Below are 17,325 nucleotides of genomic sequence, written 5' to 3'. Positions count from 1 at the left end.
AATAACACCTTCTCATGAAGCGCTAGACTACACACTTGCACAGCCTGTTTGTTACTGTGGCAGTGATAAACCCACTCTGACTCCATTACTTCAGCACTGGATGTCATCCAAAGATACAATAAGATGTCATCGGGCATTAGGGAACAGTGTACACTTTTATACACACCCTTCAAATGCACAATTTTGACTGTTGCAAAAAATAATCTGCCACTTATTCCAGACCTGCCATTCATGGTTTTGCTCTCTATCCTGATTTAGATCTACAGAAGCAACTCCCATGGGTGTCCGGGTAGTGTAGCAGTAGATTAATTCCCTGCCTACCAACACGAGGGTAGCAGGTTCGTACCCCCGTGTTACCTCCGGCTTGGTCAGGTGTCCATACAGGCACAATTGGCTGTGTCTGCAGGTGGGAAGCCGGAATGAGGGTATGTGTCCTGGTCGCTGCACTAGCGCCTCCTCTGGTTGGTCAGGGCGCCTGTTCGGGGCGGAAGGGGAACTGGTGGGAATAGCGTGATCCTCCCACGTGTTACATCCTGCCGGTGAAGCTCCCCGCTGTCGGGTGAAAAGAAACGGCTGGCAACTGCACATGTATCGGAGGAAGTGTGTGCGTATCTACGGCTCTCCCCAGATTGGCAGAGGTTGTGGGGCAGCGACCGGGAAAGCTGGGGGAATTGGTCAAGTACAATTGGGGAGAAAATAGGGGTGAAATCAGAGAAAAAGAAATATTAAAAAAAAGTAACTCCCCATGACATAGTGGATTTTTATGACTTGAAAGCATTGGAAATATAGAGTAAAATAAAGAAGTTCAATAGACATTGTGTGTGTGCGTGCAATCCGTGCATGTGTGTGTGCGTGTGTGCGCGCCGCGCGCGCGTGGAGATGGAGTGGGGGTGAAGGTGTAGCTACATCTTGGCTCTCCACAACACCAAATATTTAACTTGCAAATGAGCAACAGGAAGATATTGAGCAAAGTTTGCTACAGAAAGGTCTGGAGAGTTGAATTTGAACTGAAGGTTGTTCATCAACTACAGTATTAACAAATGTGTGAGCCTCTGTCTTGTGTGTTTGTTTCCACATTAAAAAAAAAAGTACTAATATAATTGATTCAAGTTGGGTTGTATGCTGAAATAGCTTGGTCTAAATCAGGTTTTCTCAAACTTCCGTGCATCAGTACCCCAAATAGAACGATATTAGCTCAGGGACCCCAACGTAAAAATACTTTGCCCCTTCCTTTTAATTGTAATTGGAAATGAATGAAAAGCCACGCAATGAAAAGGTCAAGGTAAAATATAACATTTTTGCCTGTGCACATCAATTTGTCAATTGTTGATATTCTCTTTTATGTTATATTATATTGATAGATCATTTTATGTTAATATAATATCCACTGTGTAGTGTCATCTGTTCTAGTTTTGTCTGCACACTTGAAGAAAAGTAGAACATAAAAACTAAAGGCTAGTTCATTCTGAAGATAAGTTGTTATTAACTCATATTATTGTAATCCCTTATATTCTCCCTCATGCCATCCAGGCACAGGATGCTGGCGACCAGACTGTCCCTAGAATCAAGAACAAATCAGCCGGCAGTACGTTCTCCAACCGAGCTCCCTATCTCTGGAACCAACTACCTCTTACACTTCTAATTCCTTTGAAATGTTAGAATGTACACTTAAAACCTATTTATTCTGGTAATCATACTGTATATGACCTACCTTAGCACCGTTGGCTTGGGTTCGACACAATCTTTTCTCTTCCCCTAGATTCCCCTAGCCTCGACAGTGTTTAAATTTGCTGTTGGGAACATAGCTTAGGGCTGCCTCCTTATACACTGTCTATCACTTTTTATCTAACACGTCTGGGTTTTGTGCTGCTTCTGCACATCTGTGTGTGTGTGTGTGTGTGTGTGTGTGTGTGTGTGTGTGTGTGTGTGTGTGTGTGTGTGTGTGTGTGTGTGTGTGCGCACGCATGTGTGTTTGTGTGGTAATAATCAACCTTGCCCTACTCAGGAGCCACATTGACAGAAAATAGTTTTGCAAGAGCCACAATCTCAAAGCGTCCTCCCTGAAACCAGTTTGGTTCAGTTTGAGTCTCACCAGCTCTTCAGCTCTCCACCTGTCAGAAAGTCGTACTGGACCGTGGGTGCTTTATTTTGTGATGTTGTTGGAAATGGGACCTTTTAATTTGTGAAATGACGTTACCACAAAACAAATGCATTTTCCTGAACCCATGGATATGAAGAAAAACAAGTTCCCATGTCCACTTTAAATGTTCGATATTCCTCTTCATATTTGCATTTCATACGTTCTTCAGGCAGTAGCCTTTTTCACTTCCCACCCAATTCACCCATTTTGTGTCTAAAAGGGAGGAAGTAACATGGCACTGAATCACCAAATGAATTGGAAGTTGGAAACCCTCATTAATGTTTTGCTTGCTCTCCTTGAATTTTAGGTTCATAAGGTTCTATGGCCCCTTTTACCTATACCCGCCCCCTTTCTTGATGGAACAGACAGACGTGAGGTCACAGTGACCTTGAACTTTGACTTTTGATCACTAAAATCTAATCAGTTCAACCTTGAGTCCGTGCACCAAATAATCATCATCAGCATATAAATGAGAGTTGAATTCCAGAGGTGTATGGACCCTGGAATACTGATAAATGACATCATCAGTGAATTACTCACACACACAAGGCTATAGTTCAGTGATGATCACTGATGACATCAGCGATGTCATAAATTCACTCACACACACAAGGCTATTCACCTTATGTTCAGACCTTACAGTGGGCCAAATTCTTCTGGGTCCTGTTAACACTTCCGGCGGTCACGGCGCAAAATAAGAGTTGTTTTTGGAGCGGACAGTGCAGGGGGCAAAATAAAGAACGTACTACTTTGAGCCGGTACACAGCAAGCAAGCGAGTATCCACTGTTAGCCAGGTCAGATAACGTTGTCGTCGACAATGACGAGCACTTTCTTGTAAAACATACCTGGACTCCAACAAAGAAAGCTTCAGATAGTTTTCTCTCCTCCGAGCACTCGAGCCACTTATGTCAATAAGACCCGCAGACGTTAACGTAATTCCCTGGAATGCAAGACTTAACGAGCCAGTTACATGGCGTTGCATTCTTAGACATTCAAATGCAATCACACACAAAGTCACGAGAGAGACTGAGGGAGTGGGAGAGAGAGGAGAGGGAGAGGAGGAGAGAGGGGGGAGAGACTGAGGGAGAGAGAGAGGGGGAGAGGGAGACATTGTGCGCGCTGTAATAGGGCAGGCAAGGCCACACAGCAGCCGAGCTGCGGGCAAGGCCACGCAGCGGCCGAGCTGCAAATGCGAGCTGCAGGGCCAGCTCGGCGAGCTGTAGGACAGGCGAGAGCCTAGCTTTAAGGAATTCCCTGAGAATTCCCTCAGGTGTTCCTGAGCTATCGTGTTAACGAGCATGGAATGGATGGTTGTGAGGTCACAGTGACCTTGAACTTTGACCTTTAACCACCAAAATCTAATCAGTTCATCCTTGAGTCCAAGTGGATGTTCCAGCCAAATTTGAAGAAATTCCCTCAAGGCGTTCCTGAGATATCGCATTAACAAACATGGAACGGGTGGTCGTGACGTTGAACTTTGACCACCAAAAAGTAATCAGTTCATCCTTTAGTCCAAGTGGATGTTTGAGCCAAATTCAAAGAAATTCCCTCAAGGTGTTTCTGAGATACCGCATTAACAAGCATGGGATGGACGGACGCCTGGATGTACTGTACGTCCGAAAAAATAATGCCTCCAGCTATCGCCGGTGGTGGAGCATTGGCGTAGCTACGGGTGCGCCTGGGTGTACCAATGCCACCCACACAGGCAGCTGGCACACCCAAAAAGAAAGAAGGAAAAATTAAGTTGTTTGTTTGTTTGTCTGTCTGCAAAACACATCAGCTGTCATGCACAGCCTGTCGGCCATTCAGACCAATAGCGTTTTTGGAGCTGCCAACGTCTTTCTGCATTCTCTATGTAAGGACGCGCTAGACGTGCTCCTCTTTTAATGAACGCACCTGGCGTTTCAGCGCTGGTGGCGTCTGTTGTTTTTGGAGGAGCGCTGTGGGCGTTTTTAAGCTGAAAAAGTTGAACATTGAGGAAAAGCGCCCTGATCGTCTTTTACACTCTTCCTACTGTACCTTTTCTCCTCCCGAGGGATTTTCAACCTCTGTTGCTGCCAGAATTAGCAATAATCTGCCTTTCATGTTGACAGTGAACAACATCAAACAGAAACTAGCTGGTGACCGTCCGTGTGGTCGTTGTGTTCTGATCTGTACTGCACGCGACTACAGGGGAAAAACAAACGGAGCACAAAAAAACAGCGCTCTCAACATGATTTTCATAGCGTTTGATAGAGAAAATTTACATCACATTAGCCTTTATTTGGACAATCACTAGTTATTAATATATTCATATACATTTCCATTTTAGTTACATATAGTTATGACACAGACATACTTCATAGTTAGATGACCTGTGTACATACACAGATAGACATCATATTTGGATAACCTGTGTACATACACAGACAGACGTATTTAGATAACTTGTACCATATATTTGCAGCTCCTCTCGATCGCACACTGTGCCCTGTCACCTTGCCACGGTGCTCTCTTTGCAGGGCCAGAATAACAGATAGGTTGAGTCTACAGAATGGCCTTCCAGTGTGCGTCAAGACATGTAATCTGATGTGCGTCAAGACATGTAATCTGATGTGTGTCCTATAAGTATCTTTGAGTATCTGTTCAATGTATGTAAGCCTGTGTATCCATCCGTGAATATACAAGAGTGCATCTCTTGGCCAAGATCTGTGTTCAATACATCATAACAGACGACTTCTTCTGACTCCTGGCTCCATCATTTCATTTCAACTGGTTTCCTTCAAGTGGTTCACTGTTTACCTTTTGGCTGTGGAATTTCATTCTCTATCAACTGGCGTCACGATCGAACCACGGCTGGACTGTAATGTATTCTTACCGGTGCGATGGCCGGCGGGCCGCTGCGTTTTGGGCCGGTCAGGTTGGTGAAAAAGTATGTATTATGTATTTGATTGGGCCGGTAGCGGCCCAATCATCATTATCTGTGCTGTTTACAACAAGCTCTGTGGCCATTAGTATCTGTTTATGGGTGTACGAGGCGTACCTGAAGGCACCATGAGGGGCTCACCCACTCTTTTTACCGTGCAGAGCGAAGTAGACGCTCAATGGATTTTACATGCAGATAGCGCGACTACGCTTCCTCAAAGTGCGGATGGCGTGACCGCAGTCCATTCAGGCGTCAATGATTCTGGTCTCTGGAGTGGCCCTCTAACCAATCAACGTTGGTCCACGTACAATTGGGCCAGCCCATAGCAACTGTTAGTTTTCGGTTTTTGAGCGACAGAAAAGTGGATTTTATGCAACAATTTGGATGCAACAACTAGGTGTCATTAAAAGAAGAGGATGTTTTACATCGGATAGCGTCTTAACTTCACGTGAAGACTCAGGTAGGAGCCAGCATTTAGACCTAGACGTGAAAATGGCACAGTGTAAAATGGGAAATGCGTTACATTCGCCTGGCGCTAATGCGCTCAGTATGAGCCAGAAGCGCCCGGCGAGCGGGGTAAAGTTGTAACAGACTATGGGGAAAGATACATCAGATACGGGAAATGTTTGTGTGGCTATATTATGTCCAAAGTAATCTACTCTATATTTTTTGGTTTTGAGTATCTATGCGAGCGCGAGCGAAGCGAGCGCGAGCTCGAAAAATTGGGCCGATTCGAAATTGTGGGCCTGTCTGACACATGGCAGGTAGCTTTTTTGGTCCCAGTCCAGCCCTGGATCGAACGGATATCTACAAACAGTTCGGTAAGTTGAATTAAATTTTATAATTCCTTACCTAACTGTTTGTCTGATATAAAAGAACCTAAGTTAGTTGTTGTGGGTTTTCTTGAGACTGAAGGGGAACGCCCTGGGTAATTGGCAAGGCCAACACCACGTAAATAATAGATCTCCTCAGAATTACTAAAAACTCACTCGGCGGGGTGTAGATTGGCATAGCCGACACACTGGGTCTGTCTGTAACGCAAGTGAGCTTCCTATCACCTAGCTACCTAACTAGATACTTTATTAATTAGGTATCAATTTTAATATAGGTGACTGAAAAATAAACTTGTTTCAGACGTCCTGGCGCTTTAAGGTAGCGTCATTTTATCCTTGTCCTGCAGTGGGCAGTGCAACACGCCTAGTAGCCGCGACACTGCCGGAAACTTGAAAGAAGAAGAAGAAGAAGAAGAAGAAGCGACTGCTGGAACGTTCTAGACATAGCTAGATAGATAGATAGATCAAGATAGATCAAGCTAAGCTAAACCAGTTGTTTTTCGGCCAGACGTTTTTCGTAGTAATGGAAGAAGAACTGCTGTTTCTTTTTATTATTATTTATTATTATTTTGAGGAGATGGCGGAGGAAGAGGCCGAGGAGGACCGTGCCAGGATGGGGAGGTTGAAGCGGTGGGCGGCACTTTTGTCTAGCGAACCAGACCAGGTACAGTAGGCCTGAAGTTAGCAAATTTAGCTCCGTGACTGGACAAAAGACAGTCTACTACATAATTGTGACGTTCTTCCAGTGAAGTAAAATTATGCTCTATTGTCTTGGGCCCAGGGGTTGGCCATTGCAGTAACATAATGGACCAAGAGATTATTTAAAATGTCTCAAAGACACAGAACTAGCGTTAGATGCTATGCTATACCCCACATGACATAGCCAGCTAGCCCCGTTGGCTCAGCCAGCCAGCAAGATAGTTTAGAGCAGTCATAATTCATTACGATTTGCAAATACAGATGCACAGATACATACATCAATCAGTTTAATAAATTAGAACACAGATTGCTAAATTGAAGTATTAGGATTTAATACAATTAATGGTTACAGTAATTCACAACATTTAACATTGAGACGGTCAAATGTTCACTACTATACGATGATGAATAGAGAACAGGTGAATAGAAATTTAAAATCACTTGACCCTTTTTCATAAGTACATGTAGGAAATAAATGAATGTATGGATATGGTAAATTGATTGGTTGACATAAATGGCTTAAACTTTAAACAGATTTCAAGTGTTTTAAAATGTACACATGACGTGACCCCATCTCCCCCAACAGGAGAACTTGACTACCTACTGCCGTCTGAACATTCATGTGCCACTGCTGCGCCTGTACTTTGATGATGGAGACACACGTCCAGACTTCAGGCTCCACCGAGACGCCATCACAGCCCTCCTACGCATGATGGACCCTCAGAGGCACCATGGCTGGGGACCGGAGCTGGAAGTGCTAGTTTTCCTCTTTTGGTTAGGAGCTGGTACCTCCTACAGGTAAGAATGGGGATAGTTAATTTTTATTAATTACATTTTAGAGACTGCTTAAAGATCTGAATCTTTATTGATACCACTATCGATACTTTTCTATTACTTGGTGGAAAGACGAGACTACAATACATTTTTAACATAACTGGTATTGATTATGTAATGGTCTCAATCTCCATTCCTACCTAACCTGTAGGGTGACATCCAGAGCATTCGATATACCCCGCTCCACAGTCCACCTGTTGGTCCACCGCATGGCGACGGAACTCCTCAATGTGGCCCCTCGTGTCATCCGTTTGCCACAGACAGAGGAGGAGCACAGGGCAGTTGGGGATGGCTTTGCTCACCTGGCCAGGCACCCGGCATTCAGGAATGCCCGTGGGGCAATTGACGGCTGCCATGTGAGAATCAAGGCACCTGGGGAAGAGGACGCACAATGCTACAGGCAAGGCTTAAAGTTCTCAGGCACCATGCCATATTTCAGGCATAGAGCAGTATTACATTAATATAATACTTAATTTAATGCATTGTACACATTTCCTCACAGGCTCACAAATATTTTCTTGTTTTTGATTTTACCCCTGTACAGGAACAGAAAGCTGTACACGTCAATCCAACTCCAGGCAGTGTGTGACAGCAGGGGCCGATACATTGACATTTACGTGGGAACACCGGGGTCAGTGCATGACGCAAGGGTGCTGCGGCGAAGCCCCATCTACCACTCTGCCTACCCTCCCCCTGGCACTTTCCTCCTTGGAGACAGTGGCTACCCCTGTTTGGAGAGACCACTGGCCCTCATCACTCCTTTCAGGTAGGGATGCACGATATATTGGCAATCATATCGTATCGGCCGATGTTAGTCTTTTTTTCTTTTACATATTCATATCGGTCCAATGTTGCAATGTTAATATCGGTTATCGTATCGGCCAAAATGTTCATTGGTGCATCCCTACTTTCAGGAGACCTGTCAGAGGTGCAGAGAAGCTGCGCTTCAACATCCACCACGCCAGGGCTCGCAACATCATAGAGCGAGCCTTTGGAATGATGAAGACCCGGTGGAGAGCCATCTTCCTGCAGGCCCTGGAGGTAATTTAAACTGAGAATGACCGCAGCAAATGAGCAAATTCAAAGAGAAATAATTTATGTACTTATCCTTGAATTAATCTTTGGTTTCCCTCTAAGGTACACTCCACCTTTGTGCCAGATGTCATCATGGCATGCGCCACACTGCACAACATCTGCCTGGGAGTGGGTGACATCATGGAGGAAGAAGATGGGCAAGACCCTGCTGATGATGAGGCTGGGGGCGAGGCACAAGCTGGGGAAATGAATGGGAACGCCCTGCGTGACCATCTATCAACCCAAGTCAGCGCACTCCAGGATGTGGTCGGTGGCCATGAGTACGCACTGCACTGAGCTCAAGCTTATGGTGCGTCTGGGTGTTCTCCCATAATGTTCTCCTGAATCCTGTTGACTAACGTTAGAGTCCGCCGGAAGCCCGACACCGGCAGTTCCCCTCCAAGCAGGGTCTTAACGGAGCACGTTGTCTAGTGTCTTGTGCTGTCAAGTCTGTCTGTGGCGTCAATTGTCCGGGATCCTGTCCTGTAATGTGAAGTAAGTCTTGTGGCATTTCCCCTTACCCCGGTTATATACAAATGAGTTGGCAACCACCCTTTGGCAAATCAACTTTTGTACCATTTGATAATAGTTGTAAAATGATTATTTTTGTTGTTTTGTAAAATTATTCTTGAATTTTTGTAATCTGTTGTACTGTGAATGTAAATATTTTTAGTTTGAGTGTGTTCCACTGTTACCCAGTTTATTTTTGCTACATTTGAAATAAAACAATTTGCTTGTAAAACAATCTTTTGTTTATTTTATTACAAGTAACCTTGAACAACCATTTATAAAAAATCACATTTCATTTAATTTCAGTCAAAACTGGGTTGATTCAACCAACATGAAACAGAGAGAACTTCACTGACAAACAATGCTGATTTATTTTGCACATGATCTCACACATATCTGACAACGGTAACCAATTCTGAATGCATTTATTTAGACAGTTATTGAGAGTTGATTTTGAGTTAAGTTGAGTGATGTCATTAATGACAACACTGCCTCCACAACTTAACACAGATCAACTCTCAATAACTGTCTAAATAAATGCATGCAGAATTGGTTACCGTTATCAGATATGTGTGAGATCAATCTGCATTGTTTATGAAACAAAATGCAAATGAGAACTTCACTGAAAAACCATGCTGATTTATTTTGCACATGATCTCACAAATGTCTGAAAACTCTAAACAATTTTGCAGGCATTCATTTAGTTTGACAGATTTGAAAGTTAATTTGAGTTCAAGTGAGTGATGTCATTTGTCCATGAATGACTTCACTGCCTCCACAAATGAACACAGACCAACTCTCAATAAATGTCAACCTAAATGAATGCCTGCAAAACTGTTTGCAGTTTTCAGATGTCTGAGATCATGTGCAAAATAAATCAGCATTGTTCTCCTTTAAACTAGGAGCAGAGAAAGTGGCAGCAAGCAAGCTCAAAGTCAACATAGAATCAAAATGGAAAAAGGAGCTTACTGGTTACTTTTTAGGGAGAATATTTAATCCAGAAGTGTTGGTACACAGGTAACCTCAGGTTTACATACAATGTACAACTTCAAATACAATAAGAGACACGGGCAGGAAAAACGCAACGCGTTTCAACCTCACTGGGTCTTCATCAGGCTGAAGGCTGACGAAGACCCAGTGAGGTTGAAACGCGTTGCGTTTTTCCTGCCCGTGTCTCTTATTGTATTTGAAGTTGTACATTGTATGTAAACCTGAGGTTACCTGTGTACCAACACTTCTGGATTAAATATTCTCCTTTAAACTAAAAATAAGTTAGAAAGAAAATGCTCAACGCCTATCCATAAATCTCTCTAGGATAGAGAAGAGTCGGTCGGTTCGCTCTGCCTCATCCCTCCTCCTCTGCGCCTGCCTCTCTCTTTCACGCTCCATCTCCTCCTCAATCAGATCGGCGAGGCGACGCCGCTTCCTCTGTTGTGGGGCTGGGGCCATTTCTTGTGCTCTTTCTGGCTCTCGTGCCTCTCCTTCTCCAGCCGCCGCTGCCTCCTCCTCTCCATCACCTCGCTCCTGTTCAGCTGCTGGCTTTGGCACACCCTCCAAAGGCAACGTGGCCCTCACCACCGCAGGCGTTATTGAATGTTTTTTTCCCAGGGCCTCGTCCATCAGGTTGTACCAAGGCCAGGTGGCCGGTGTACCCTCACCGCGGTCTGTACCACTACCGGTTGGTGGATCTTTCAGTTTCTAGAAGAAACGACAATTGAACAGTGCATAAAGAGCCCTAAAGTGAAAGAATGGATGAATATTACAATGGATATATATAAGATGGAAAGACTAACTGCTGTTATCAATCATAAAGTAGAACAATTTACCTCAAGATGGGAATGCTGGGTTCAATATATAACACCCATTAGGCCAGATTTTATTTTTTTGGATCCAAGATGAATGTACAATGAAAAGTAGACTCCCTGCTCTATATGTTTTGTTTTTTGTTTTTGTTTGTTTGTTTTGTTGCTGCTGTTGCGGCTGTTGTGGTTTTGTCTTTTCTTTTATTTGTCTATAAAAAAAATAAAAAAAAATCTATGGCAGTACATATCTACAACGTATACAATGTAAGAACGTATAATAATCTGTCAATAAAAAGTAAAAAAAAAAAAAAAAAAACAGTGCATAAAGTAAAATGCAGTAGTGGCCTGTGGCTAACACTCAAGAACAATTAATACCTTGTACTGGGTCTTCAAGTTGTCCCATTTTTTTTGGGCAGATTTGAAGTCCACTTTCCCCTCCAGCCCAATATCAGCTAGCAGTTGACTGCAAAACACACACATACACAAAACACACAGGATTTGTGGGCTGTGTCCATTTGTGACAGCATCAGTGATTCAATATTTCCCACCTGGCAACACTGGTATGAAAACTGGGCATATGAACCTCTATGAAATGGAGGGGTTTAAATTAGTGATTTGTTCATCTCAAATGTTTTCATGGCACAGGGACCCATATGGGGAGATGTTTGATGTTGATTTAGCACTGAATTGTAGAACTGTCTACACTGGGGAGACAACTCGGTGAGTGTGAAATCTAGATTAGACTACTCATCTTTATATATCGTCTGATTGGGATATTTGGTTACTTAAATTTGAGTGAAATCAAGCTAACCCCCCCCCCCCCCCAAATCAACCCACAGCAAAAGCCAGAGCATAATAAGCTGTGTTGTTCAATGTTGGTGTGTAACTTACTTCCATCCATTGATAGCCGAATTCCTGTCCCCTGTAAAAAGCTTCTTGAGCCGCATCCTGGCCTTAATCAGCTTTGCTGTATCCTGTTTTGTCCCTATAAAATAAATCAGTTGCCACGGTGTAATTTATTTAGACAGTGAGCAGAGGTGAAGCCAAAGGAGCTAACGTCATCATCAGCTAATGAATGCATAACGTTACCTAGCGTATTTCTTATCGATAACGTTACACATTCAACCAACAAATGTGTGCTTAAGTAATGGCTGGTTAAAAACGAACTTCACTTACACTTGAAGGTGAACGCAGGGTCTGGGAGGGGAGGCTGGCAAGCAAGACTAGCCATGTTGCTAGTACCTGGCTCTGCGTTGCTGTCCATGGCAGAGCACTGGTCATGAAGTTCTTTGTACTCCTGGTGCAGGCGCGCGCACGGAGCGGGTAAAACGCTAGCCACCTAACTAGTGGCTGCTGTCCAGAACACCGTCAGCTAAGATGCTTCCTACTATTCTTCAAACGTGACTTTCCTGACACCGTACAAACAACTGACCGCACTGAAATGAAGTAATGGTTTACGCTATTGACTATTCTAAAATAAAAATGAAAAGAAAGCGATGATGCTTGTTATTTAGCGAATGGGCGTTTCACTTTTTCTGTTGCGGGAGGTTTTGTGGGGGCGGCCATTGGAGGAAGTTTGTGGGGAGAGCTTCATTCTTCTTCGTGGATTGCAAGGGCGCAAGGTATCATGGGATACCCTAGCCCACCAAAGTGTGCATGGTATGGTTCCTCAAAAATTATCAAAAATTATCCATAACTAGGTACCTAAAAAGGTTGCAAATTCAGTGAACTTATGTATCAAACTGGTTTCAGACAGCCTAATTACAACTTATTACCTAGAAATGCCACCTATAAAGATCGTTCACTTGCGTTACAGACAGAACCACTGTCTTTTATTGGGCACTGGCCAGGATCGGCCAGAGAAACAAGCACCGAGTGAGCCTGAGAAGTGTTCTTTACAGGTTGACATAATTGTAGTAGGCGAAAAAGCCACACATTATTGGGGAAACCAAAATATTCTTTCACAGGTTGACATAATTAGATGGCCAGAAGGCGACACACTATGTTTTAGTCGACATAGTAGGTGGAAAAAGGCCACACATTATTGGGAAACCAGTTCAAGAATATATAAGGAACAAGTCTGAAAGAACCCCACAACCATACTAATGAAACCAAAAGCATTATAAACAGCAAAAGTGAACAAATTCATACATTTCCAAATCCATACATTTCCCAAGAGCCAAAATTAAAGGAGTACAATAATTGTAAAATATGGAAGTTCGCAATGAAGTATTCCCTAACTGTTTGTCAAACTAACAAATAACATCTGGGAAAAGAACAAATGATCTGTCACAAGTTTTTTTGATTCACAGACAAAGCGGGCTCAGTCAGAGCCCTGGACAAGGCACCTCCGCCCCAACAAGGAGGTCAAGCGAGATATTGCAGACCCAAAACTACAACCAACGCATACATTCTTTGGAAAAAGCACCTCCACCCCACTAAGGAGGTCAAGTAAGATACAGCAGACCCAATACTACATCCAACGAAAAATTCCCTGCGGCCCTCTGGTAAGCTCATTCCAAACGCACACACAACAAGGACAGATGCCAGTTCCAGAAACACAGGCCCTAGGAGAAATAGAAAACATAAGATAAGAAAGCTGCAGCTATTCTCTCTGCTCTTCACCCGCCTTTGAGACAAGAGTTTTGACACCCTGAGCGCTTAAATAGAAGCATGATGATGAGACTGATATATACAATATAATCTAGATGGTGTGTTGACTCTGTGACAGAGAATCTAGATAATGGGTAAAAATCAGTCCAAATGTGGGGAACCGGAACCTTGTCCACTGCCAAAGGCGGAACGCTTGAGGGCGAGAGATATTCGCAAACAGCTCACAAAAGCAAAGGTCCCTCTGGTACCACCTGGTTCATGTGCTGACATAGTCCGTTTGCAACTTGGAGAAAACTATGTGATACCTTTCACCCATGATCTTACTAAATGTAGCCAAGGCCTCTGGCCTATAGGAGGCTCATTTGATAAAGACAAAATGATGTACATGCAGACTGCAGCCAGACAGTCAATCAACCTCGGCTGGTCAGAGTCTTATGTTACAGAATGCATAAGAGGATGGAAGCGGGTAGCTAAAAAGCACCAGCCTCCCCAAGGCAACACAGCGAGAGTGCCTTGCTCTGATGTTAAAAAGAATAAGGCTCTAATGCCAGAAATGACAGATATGATTGATAAAATTGTCAAAACAACGGCACCCGACAAACTCAGTATAATCATATCTATCCTGGAACTGAAACAAACAGATATAGTCCGGATCTCAGCAAAATTCCCTGAAAACACTGCAAAGCAAGCATCTGCCCTCATGCATCTGCACTGTGTGAAAAACAATCACGTGACTCCACAGTCTTTCATTAGACATCTGAGAAACAGCGGTATCAATTGTGATAGGTTTGCAGACACAGAGCCCACTGGCGCGCGTTTATATTCTAAACAATGTGTTTCCTCAGAGTCAGAGGAGGAAAATGATAATGACCAAATGTTAGAGATAATTGCATGCACAGAAGCAATTCGTTTAAATGATAACGCGGCAGCCAGAGCCCATGAGCAAGAAGGAGGAGTGAGCGGCCAACCATCCAACCAATCACTCTCCTCTACTGAAGCAGCAGAACAGCACCCAAAATAGAGCCCAAGTCAAGCAGGTGCTAAACCGAAGGACAGTAAAACAAAACATAGCATCTTAAAGAGACTGGATATAGACCCAGATGAATTCAGTAAAAGCAGTCTCTCTCGCCATCACCGGTCAGGCAAGGATTATGGGACACGGCCACGATCCTCCTCACAACCTGACATCAGAGATATTGATGGAATAGAAAAACAATATAAACGAAGGCAAACAAAAATAGACCCGAGACACTCTCCCGTGAGGATTTGTCCAAGCTCATGACTCGGGAGGAATGGGCTAGATCAATGTTACACCCAACCCTTGATAAAGAACAACTCCCCACCACCAGCAGAGAGTCTCTCACTGACACAACTGACCATCCTCATTTTATTGCCCCCAAAATCATGGTCGGTGAGACACCCATTCTGAAACCTTGGACACCCCACGAGGCGAGACAGATGCTCAGAGACAGTCCAAATCCTCTAAACAGACCTGGTGCCTTTCATGAATGGCTAGCACAAGTGATATCTCTGTATAACTGCTTAATTCCAGATGTAAGACAATTATTGGCATTGGCTTATAATTTGGAGTGGAGAAGTGTATAGACACATTTTACATTTCCAGTAGGTAGCGGGAATGGAGATTGGCTAGCAACAACAGATGGGGAAAATTATTCCCGAGATGATTCGATAACACAAAAATGCCTAGAGGCTATCAAGAAATCAGCCAGGAACACAGGAGATTTTAGCAAAGTCACTTCCTGTACCCAAGGCAAAACTGAAGAAACACTCCAGTTCCTTCAGAGATTCCAAATTACTTGGGAAACATCAGCAGGTGTTTGTGTGAGTGAACACAATTTGTTGGCGTTGCAAACGCTCATGAATTGTTTACGTCCCGAGGTCGCAACGGCCTACAAAATATCTGCAAAAGATTGGCACACTGCAGATTTTGCTCAGACAGTAGTTGCACTGTCAAATCTATGCAGAGACGGTGTATTTGACAGGTCCAGCAGACAAAGTGTTTTAAATATGTTGCAACAAGAATCTGGAAACATACAAATTGATCCTAATGATTTACTCAAAACAATGGTTAAACACTTCATATCTGCTGATCACATGCCTGCACAGGACCCAAACCTCAATAAGCCTGGGGTTTCCCCCAATACACCCACAGCAGATAATACATCTCAACAGCGCTCGAAACGTCGTAGCGATAGATGCCGTGCATGCGGAAAACGTGGACACTGGGCGAACGAATGTCGAAATAAAAAACAGAACCAACAGCAACAAACTCAGCCTGGTTGTCAACAGTATAGCCAATCCTGGACCCAGGGTAACCAGCAGACACAAAGTCAGCCTGCTGGTTATCAACAGCATAGCCAATCCTGGACTCAAAATAACCAGCAGACACAAAGTCAGCCTGGTTATCAACAGCAAAAACAATCCTGGCCTCAGGATAACCAACAATCACAAGACCAGCCTAGGACTCTCTGGGCTCAAGATAATTACCCGCCGCCGATGCAACAAGCGATTGAGCACTAGGGGTGCCATGGAGGAATAGAAAATACATGTGTGCAACAATTTCTTAAAGTCAAGCTGTCAGAAAACCCAAAACAAGACCCAATGTTAACAGTACAAATAGCTGGAAAACGTATTGCTATGCTTGTTGATTCAGGTGCTACTTTGTCAACAATTAGAGAAAAAGAAAATGCATGTACCAAGGGCTCAGGCACAGTAAACACAGTGGGGGTGTCAGGCATAGTTATGAAAGAAAATCTATCCCAAGCTACAAATGTTGTGGTGACAGACAGTCACAGTTTGCAACAGGAATTTTTAATTTCAGCCAATTCACCTGCTAATTTATTGGGGAGAGATGCATTGTGTAAGCTAAATGCTGTCATTTACTGTACCCCTGAAGGTCTGTATGTTGAAATCCCAGAAGACAAAATATTACAGGCTGTGCAAATTTTGAATAATGAATCAGAAATGTATTATTGGCCTTTACAATCTGAGATATTAAGTTCCCTGTTGGAGTTTAAAACTGTGAAGGCCATCTCAAACCATGCACCGGCCCCAGCTACTCAGATTACACAGATGAGGCAACACTCTGCGTTTCAGTGTGTTGCTCTATCAAGCCAAAACAAAGTGGAAGACGACCTTGCAGGCACATGATGGTTATGGTCATATGGTCCTATCTTAATATTCTTCTAAATCTGGTTTGAAAAGTCCCAATTTTCTTTGCTCCGCCCCCTGGCATACCCTGGCTTTCTGTGGCACACCCAATGAGCCAAGTCTGGCTACGCCAGTGCGGTGGAGGCATAAAAATCAAACACATCATTATGTGATAATATATATTATGGATTATATCCGCTATAATAATGGGGTGGTCATTTTTTTAACACACAATTAATGACTCATCAACAGAAGGGTTAAGAAACATTGATCACTGACTGAGAACTGATACTGAAATCTAGTGGTCATGTTGGATTAGTGCTGTGTAGCGAAGTGTATAGTATTGCAGCGGCATTAGTGAACCACACACATGCTACTAGTGGTGATATAAAGAATATAAATATGTAGTTATAATTATATAATTATATTATTTATATATCCTCATCCACCCTTTTAGAAAAATAGTGCAGCCCAGAAAGTGACTTTTGAGAGTCAGAAACAAATCGCAAATCACCCCTGGATCCTTCTGGCAAAAAATAAAAATAAAATGCATACTAACAAACTGGAGGGGAAAAAGATCACGCTTCTATACAGCGATGGTATAGTAGCTTCCGTGGCTACGGTGATAGCGCCGTCTAGCTCGGATTTTATCATCACCAACCCCAGGCTTTCTGCTGCTATCTGCTGCCAGTGTAACGTTCCTGGTAACTCATGAGGCAGAGGCTTCTTGCTGGTACAGGGTT

The 17,325-nt window shown here is 43.5% G+C and overlaps 2 protein-coding genes across 2 annotated transcripts; one reads left to right on the top strand and one right to left on the bottom strand.

The window, feature by feature from the left end:
* Nucleotides 1–6,456: 6,456 nt before the first annotated feature.
* On the top strand, nucleotides 6,457–9,159 carry LOC310773163 (putative nuclease HARBI1; the record flags this gene model as incomplete). The annotated part of the gene is made up of 6 exons (XM_083633073.1): nucleotides 6,457–6,543; nucleotides 7,165–7,376; nucleotides 7,564–7,812; nucleotides 7,957–8,178; nucleotides 8,327–8,453; nucleotides 8,550–9,159. The coding sequence occupies 6 exons, from the start codon at nucleotides 6,457–6,459 to the stop codon at nucleotides 8,781–8,783; spliced, it is 1,131 nt and encodes a 376-aa protein (XP_083489199.1). The 3' UTR covers nucleotides 8,784–9,159.
* On the bottom strand, nucleotides 8,792–12,023 carry LOC310773162 (uncharacterized protein; the record flags this gene model as incomplete). Its single annotated transcript, XM_083633072.1, has 5 exons — nucleotides 11,975–12,023; nucleotides 11,690–11,783; nucleotides 11,174–11,261; nucleotides 10,379–10,694; nucleotides 8,792–8,883 (listed from the first exon to the last, which is right to left on the bottom strand). Exons 2-5 carry the CDS (start codon nucleotides 11,743–11,745, stop codon nucleotides 8,792–8,794), a joined length of 552 nt encoding a protein of 183 aa, XP_083489198.1. The 5' UTR covers nucleotides 11,746–11,783; nucleotides 11,975–12,023.
* Nucleotides 12,024–17,325: the final 5,302 nt, after the last annotated feature.

This window comes from Poromitra crassiceps (assembly GCF_964638095.1).
Source record: "Poromitra crassiceps genome assembly, chromosome: 3".
Classification (NCBI taxonomy): domain Eukaryota; kingdom Metazoa; phylum Chordata; class Actinopteri; order Beryciformes; family Melamphaidae; genus Poromitra; species Poromitra crassiceps.
This window is presented reverse-complemented; position numbering and strand designations above follow the sequence as displayed.